We start from the raw sequence: 7,406 nt of genomic DNA, 5'->3' as shown, positions 1-7,406 counted from the left end.
CACCATCAGTCCAGTCCAGAAAAACAAAGACCAAGTCGTTGATGCACTACAGCCTGAGCTGTCTCCTGACACTTAGACTACTTAATAATGTTAATTAATCTTATGTGTTATACAAGGAAATCAAAGTAGTTCTCGATGCTGTTGCACATCCACAAATAACAATCCTCCACCAGTAAAGGACTGTCACACAGTCACACTGAGACCCTTAAGCCTGGCTGGTGGGACACCTGTAAGTCCATTCAGCTAAGGCTTCATGCTGTGGCCTGTTTGTGGATTAACAGCAACCTTCTGTCTCCCCTCCACCATACGGAGCCGTGCGGAGCCTCGCGTGTCACATGACACAGTAAACTAATCACCAGGACGGAGTAAGTGCTCTGCAAATAACTCAGCTAATAACTTGGAGGGAGGTCCACAGATCTCAGAGCTGCAGGTGATATAGAAGGTGGCTGCTGAGGCTGAGATTACTCTGTTTTGATAGTGATTTATTTTAACGAGAGCCTATGAAAGTGTGTGAAGCAGTTTGTGTTTGCATACAAGGACAGATAAGTTGAATATAATGCTTTGTGGTTCACTCAGATGTGCCGTAACCACGATACTGGAATATTTAGTTCAGTTGTAACTTGCTAAAAAGTGTTTCAGACGTATGAAAACAGACGCACATGTGAATATAACCTGACTCACCGTAAGGCAAGCAACTCATGGCCTGTCTTGTCCTCATGGCTCTCTGCACGGTCGCCTATGGGATTAAAACAAGACGGACAAGAGAGATGCTGTTCAATATCGGGCATAAAAGCACCACAAGAATGTGAATCTATCACATCGAAGATGTTACTCACGTCCACTGATCTTGGCGACCACTCTTTGTGCCAGGGCAGTGTTCTGTGCCAGCTGCTCTCTGAAGCTCTGACCCATGTAGTAATCGATATCGTTGGCACGCAGCAGCTCCTCAAAGGCCTGGAAGGTGTTGAGAATGAACAGTGAATGGAAAACTTCTCCGATATGTTGAAAACTGATACAACGCGGTCTAATTAATATGTTAAAATAGTGCAGAGGGGTTCACGGCACCTTGGTGGTATCACCCAGGTGCTGGGTGAGGATATGGCAGACTCCTTGCCCCTCTCTCATCCTCTGCCTCAGGTGGGACAGCTCACGGGCTTGTGTCTGGATCAGAGAGTTGTACTTCCTGTAAGGGGAGGAAGTGCAAAGTATTAATGGCGAGCATTAAGGTCTATAATCCATATGACAAACCATATTTGTGTGAATCTGTTAAAAGAGACCAACAGAAGCTTCTATCTTTTCCAAAAGCCTCTCTGTCTCTGTCCACTCACCCAGGCCAGGTGGCACACTTCCCCTCCTCTGCTTGACCTTTGCCCTCCAGTCCGGAGCTCTTCAGCTGCGCCTCCAGTGACGCAACTCGTTCCATCAGCTCTTGCAGTTCCCTGCTGGGCTTGGACACTGAGCGAATCCCCTGGGTGTCAGACATCCAGCCTTCATCCTCTTCTACACCGCTGGGCGCTGGTGATGTCTCAAAGGCCCAGTTTACCTAGAAGGTGAGCCATAACAAACATCGTTATGAAACTAATATAATCCTAAAAGACCAGCCAGTAACGTTGAGTAGATGCTATTGTGACAGCACCTTGCGTGGGGTCCGCTCCAGACTAGAGGCGTAGTCGCTGGTGGTGGACAGGGAGCGCACGCGTAGCTGCAGCCCGCGGATCACCTTGTGGCAGCGGGTCAGCTGTGAGCGGAGATCCTGGACCAGGTGTTGCAGAGAGGCCGCCGACTCATCTCCCATTTCATAAGCACCTCTGTCCCCGCTGCAGTTACCAGCGTACCAGCTGCCGCCCTCGTAGTCCTGCTGATTGGACAGTGACGTGCACATCTCCAGGTCATCAAACTCTGAAGGAGGGACGGATGGAAGAGACACATTGATGCAGGATTAGTGAGGTTTTTTTACGGGCTGAAAAAGTTTGAGAGAAGTTCGGTGTGTTTGTCACCTGGGCTGCTGGCGTCTTCTCTCTCAGCTTCGTTCTCACTGCGACCACAAGTCTCATAACCCAGATCCTGGAGATCCACTTGCACCTGCTTACTGGCCTGCTGGACCGATGTCTCCGCTGCAGAGACACGAGAGGGACAATACTTAAATACTGTGCGCTAAAAAGGATTTGTTTGCGTCTGAGTGAGACTCACTGAGCAGGTCTCTGTAGTCCTTCAGTTGTTCAGCCTGAGCGTGCACCGTGGCCTCAGACACCATCAGCCTCTCCTGCAGCTCTCTGTTCTCCTGGTGGCTCAGAGCCAGGTCGGAGCTCAGACGGGCCGCCTGCTCGTGGAGACCCTCCTCTATGTCCTGCCAGAGCTCTCCCACCTCGCTGCCGCCGCCGGCACGCTCCACCTCCTGTAACAGCGAAGCGAGGACTCCATTACTCACATAAACAACCACGGGACTGAAGAAGAACAAAACACCCGCACATAGAGACTGTAACAGGAGGCCAGGGCCTGGAGGCAGAGCTGTTCCTGCACAGCTTTGCAAAAACTGTAACTATAAGGTCTGTTTAAGGAGAAATAAGAGTAACATTTAAGTAAAAATGACTGTAAATCTGAACTAGATAGTAAAGTTAAGCATGATTTCAATCTTTTTGAATGTGTGGTATGTTACCGTCTGAGGCTGGTGTGTGTGATGATGGGACGTCTGAGGCCTCGTGCACTGCCTCTTCCCTCCCTGGTCGCTCAGACTAACAGACGGAGGACCTCGCTTCCCCGCAGGCACATGTTGTGGTGATGTTTCCTCCTCTTCATCTTCTTCCTCAATATCCTCGTCCTCCTCCTCCTCCTCCTCTTCTTCTTCCTCCTCCTCCTCGTCCTCCTCCTCCTCCTCCTCTTCCTGGTTCAGTCCCACAAATCCAGCTCGTCCTTGGCTCTCTTTCAGAGCCTGGTTCTCCTGCTGCAGCCTCTGCAGTGCACTCCTGGCAGAAGACACAATGAAAGACATGCAATTTAGACATAATGAAGCTGTCAAGGTTAGAAAAACTCATCAGCAGTACAACGATCAAACGTTTTTCTGAGCATCTCTGAGACAAATACTCACCTCATCTGAGCCACGGAGCCGTATCCATCCCTCTCCAGTTGTAACTTTATTTCTTCAAGCTGCCCTTCAGCTGTCTTCTGGGACACGACCCCCTCAGCGCCACGAGCCTTCACAGAAGTCAAAAAAGATGCTGTTCGTTATTGGTCTTATTATGCAGTCAGGTTGAGGTTTAAATCAGTAGGAGGAGGATCAATCTGCGCCGGGATTTAAAGGGATTCAACAGTGAAACGTAAACAGAAGTGGTTTACCTGAATGGACGCCAAACGTCTGGCCGTCACTTTATCATCGTCCTCTTCTATGCTGTCGGTGAACTCGTCACTGCTGCCGTCTTCATCGTCTCCCTCCTCCTCCTCCTCCTCCTCCTCTTCCTCAGTGCTGAGCTCTGGAAACACAACAACCATATAAGGACAATATCCACCGGCTCTTTTCTTCTGCTGTTTATGATTTAATCCTCTTTTATTCTTCTTATCGGCCTCTCTAGAACTCTCCACTCTCTATCCCGTTCTTCCCAGAAGTTTGTCTGGACTCTGAATCATCACTTTGGAAAGTCATGGGAGTGAAAGGGGAAATATTATGTCACAGGTTGCAGCAGCAGCCAAAAACACACTCAAGGCAGCGCAACCCAGTACAGAGTGTGTTGTCATGAGGAAAACTTCAAACTGAAAGAAACGTGTTGGATTTTGGCACATTTGTATTCACCAACATGAAAGCTTTGTGGTAACCGTGTGCCAAAACTGAATATGTGTGCAGCATGATCTTTGTTTTCTGAGTAATTTAGATACACACACACACACACACATGCAAACACTGTGGTTTGTTGCCAGGAAGCAGCGGCTCAGTGGAAAGTGACTGGCAGGAAATTCAAAGTAAAATTGTTTTACAGAGTAGGTCCTACACACACACACACACACACAAACACACACACACACACACACACACACAGTGTGTAGTACCAGATGTGAGTCATAAGTGCATGCAGTGTTGAAAAAAGTACAAGTTGTACTGGAGTAAAACTAAAATATTATTTTGGTTAAAGTGAAAGTCACCCATAGAGATAGTGTATGTAACAGTAATAGTCTTAAAGTCTCTGATATTAAATGTACTTAAGTATAAAAACTACAAGTACAATTATATATATATATATTATATTATATTTTCATGTATATATATACTGTATACTATGGGTGGACCGATTATTGGCCCTGCTGATGCTCTGATCCGATATTTATAATTTTTCGATGATTATAATAGATGTTTTTATCCAATTCCTGATTAAATAATTTAAAAACTGCTCTTATTTAGCTCCTACAAAGTAACTAGTAATCACATTTATCAAATAAATGTAGTGGAGTAGAAGTATAAAGTAGCAGAAAATAGTAAAGTACAGTAGTATCTACTTAGTTACATTCCATCACTGGGTGTATGGGTGTGTATCTACAGTTGCTCTCAGCATTGTTGGGACTTGTGGGATTATTTCAGGGAAGGTTCAAAAGGCAGGTTGTTACTACACATGTCTCCACCCTAAAACAAGTCTGCGAGTGAAACATTAAATGTCTCTGCTGTGAGGGACAGGACAGGAAGCTGCTGGGTTATTATTGATGGAACAATGTGCTCTGTAAGCTGAACTGACTGAATGTGGGGCCCTGTTTACACACAGTGGCACTACATACTGTCACTCTCACACTGGGAACATGTAGACACTGTGTGTGTTGTTTGGTGTAATTTAAAACTTATGTGAATTTTTTTTTTTTGTCGTTAAATATATGTTGAGTAAAAGGGCTCACATGAGCTTCCTTTATCTGGGCTTTAGAGCAGAACAGCCATGCAAACATGAAAACCATGCCACGATGTCATGCATGAGGGAGGAGGTACATGAAGGGAAAACACTCATTTGGATTGGAAATGTCTGGGAGTACACATTATAGTTTCATGTGGACTTTTATAATATGAATTATCTACAGGAATCTGTTGATAAATATTGGTATTTTTCACCATGTGACACATTTTTAACATGTGTGTTCTTATGCTTATAAAATTGCATATTAGGACAAACTAGGAGGTAAACTAGAGGAGTATATCTACACTGAGGAAAGGTTCAGATGTGGGTTGATCTCTGGGAGAAAAGAGGGAAGGCATATAAAGGACCACTGGAGGGATTTCAGGTTTGGGATGTTCTTAAGACAAAATCCCCAATTATACACAACAAACAAAAGTGCTTTTGACAAAAAGCGAGCACATTTTTATTCTTGTTGCATTTATACAAAAGGAAGAAGTGTTGACAAGGATTCCATCTCCGAGGCTAAGGATGAGAGATCAGGGCACAGATCCAAGTAAGAAAATGTCCTCTACCGAATATAAATATTTAATGGGCAAGTATTATTTCTGGCATTCACGTCTCATGTGATTTATAGCGAGCACAGACAGTAAAATTGACTCGATATTATATTTTCCTGCTTTCTTACTACAAGGCTGAACTGAAGTCCAACAAGCAGATGAACTAAAAACAAAACATATCATTAAAGTACCTTAACGGGTGTAATCAGCGCATATCTACCACTTTATATCTAAAGAGGCTAGACCTGTTGCATGCATATCTGTCAGACTAAACTGTAACGAGTGCAGAGCAGTTATAAACTGTGCAGGAAAAGCAATCCAGGGTTAAACTGAAGCAGGAGGAAACTACTCGGCCATCTTTTTTTTTAGGACTTTGTATCTTGGGCCTTGTTAAGTGTGCACATCCTGTTCACAAACAGATGATTTAAAAACAAATGATGGATGGTGAGACGTTTCACTGTAAGGCATGAGCTCGAGTTTCTCCACAAGACGTTACTTCACTGTGACAGTAAGGCTGGAAGAGCGACACCGGTGAGAGACAGTACACAGAAATGGCAATACAGAACAATCGCACTGCAAAGCAATACGCAGGCAGTTATTTCAAACACGATATAAAAAAAAAAAAAACATATTCACACCACGCTCACAAAATATATGCATAAATAAATAAGACTCTGGGTTGCACGTTGCCACTTCATACCGTGGAGGTTAATCTGAACAGGCTTCGGCTACTGTGAGTTGTGCTTGTGCTATCTGGACGAAGCTGCCCGAAGGCTGACGGTCAGTTCAGGTTTTTATTCACATTTAAGAGAAGGTTTTCTAAGATAATATTCACTTTTTGACCATCAGTGGCTACAGACAGCTTCATCTCACATTAAGTGTCACTCAACAGTGCTGTGGACAGACAGAATATCACGGAGCGTTAGTGACAGTGCCCCCCGCAGCCCTGGAGGCTGGACCCTGCCCATCCCCACCTCCAAAGTCAGACTGCCTTTTAGCTGCCCTGTCCAGCGCCAGGGTCATGTTACGGGTCCTGGCAAGGACCTCCTCCAGCTGTCCGCGGAGCGCCTGAACCGAGTCGAGCTCGGTGTGGAGGGCCTGGATCTTCTCTGAGCTGTGGGAGAGGAGAAAGTGTTTCAGAAGAAAGGCTAAAGACTTACTGTATCGACAGGTTACTTGGCCTGTCAGACACCTGGGTGCAGCTTCCATACCTGTCACTCTTGGTGTGAATGTGCGTGAGATTTTGGTATAATCTCTTCTCCGCCCTCAGGGCATCGTTCAGCTTGTTGTACTCTGACACGAGCTGCTCCAGCACAACCTAGATCAAAGTGGCAGGCACGGTTGAAGAAGGATGGAGAGACATTATAAACACATCACTCTTAAGCGGCACAAATACTGTCTCATTGGCTGTGAATGAAACAAAATCCTACTTGATGATCGGCGCTGTCCTTGACGTCCACTCGCATGCTCTGCTGGTGAGCCAAACGCAGAGCAGAGAGCTCCTTCTACAGGACGCAAACACATGACTTGTGAGATTTAAAAAAACAAACACAAGGATTGTTTTGATGCATCGCAGGGTTTGTACGGATACCTGAGCCTCCCTCTCCTTCTTCAGTACGAGCTGCAACTCCTCCTGGAGGGCCTTTGTGTCTGCCTCACTCTCTGTAGAGGACGGCTGCATCGCCTCCTCCTGGCCCTGCATCAGCTCCTGATGGATAAAGTGAACTGTGAAGATCAGGAGCGCAGGTTCACGGGAGTAAGTGGAGGGAGATGGGCGAACAGGTACCTTGATAAAGGCTTCTTTCTCTTTGAGCAGACTCCGCAGATGCTCCGTCTCTCCTCCCATCTCTCTCTCCTTGTCCCGTTTCAGCTCGCACATCTCCTGCTCTCTTAACGACAGCTGTCTGCGGAGCTCCTGCAGCTGGACGGTCTGCTCGCTGATCACAAGGGAGAGCCTGTAGGAGTAGTCCTGAGAGAGAACAAGGGA

The 7,406-nt window shown here is 46.0% G+C and overlaps 1 protein-coding gene across 1 annotated transcript in view; it reads right to left on the bottom strand.

Annotated features, from left to right (window-relative positions):
- Window positions 1-7,406, bottom strand: part of LOC311266038 (myomegalin) — a 42,677-nt gene that overhangs the window by 8,082 nt on the left and 27,189 nt on the right. Inside the window, exons 19-34 of the mRNA XM_084368223.1 lie at window positions 7,206-7,388; window positions 7,011-7,127; window positions 6,850-6,924; window positions 6,631-6,737; window positions 6,394-6,533; window positions 3,334-3,467; window positions 3,086-3,192; window positions 2,657-2,963; window positions 2,191-2,395; window positions 1,998-2,114; window positions 1,637-1,899; window positions 1,329-1,543; window positions 1,066-1,183; window positions 837-954; window positions 682-736; window positions 357-424 (exon numbers count right to left, since the gene is read on the bottom strand). Of these exons, the coding sequence (XP_084224349.1) occupies window positions 357-424; window positions 682-736; window positions 837-954; window positions 1,066-1,183; window positions 1,329-1,543; window positions 1,637-1,899; window positions 1,998-2,114; window positions 2,191-2,395; window positions 2,657-2,963; window positions 3,086-3,192; window positions 3,334-3,467; window positions 6,394-6,533; window positions 6,631-6,737; window positions 6,850-6,924; window positions 7,011-7,127; window positions 7,206-7,388 (2,329 nt within the window). The remainder of the gene's footprint in view (window positions 1-356; window positions 425-681; window positions 737-836; window positions 955-1,065; window positions 1,184-1,328; window positions 1,544-1,636; window positions 1,900-1,997; window positions 2,115-2,190; window positions 2,396-2,656; window positions 2,964-3,085; window positions 3,193-3,333; window positions 3,468-6,393; window positions 6,534-6,630; window positions 6,738-6,849; window positions 6,925-7,010; window positions 7,128-7,205; window positions 7,389-7,406) is intronic.

Source organism: Pagrus pagrus (genome assembly GCF_965226575.1).
Source record: "Pagrus pagrus genome assembly, chromosome: 12".
Taxonomy (NCBI): Eukaryota; Metazoa; Chordata; class Actinopteri; order Spariformes; family Sparidae; genus Pagrus; species Pagrus pagrus.
Note: the sequence above shows the minus strand (reverse complement) of the source record. Positions and strands in the feature narration are given on the sequence as shown.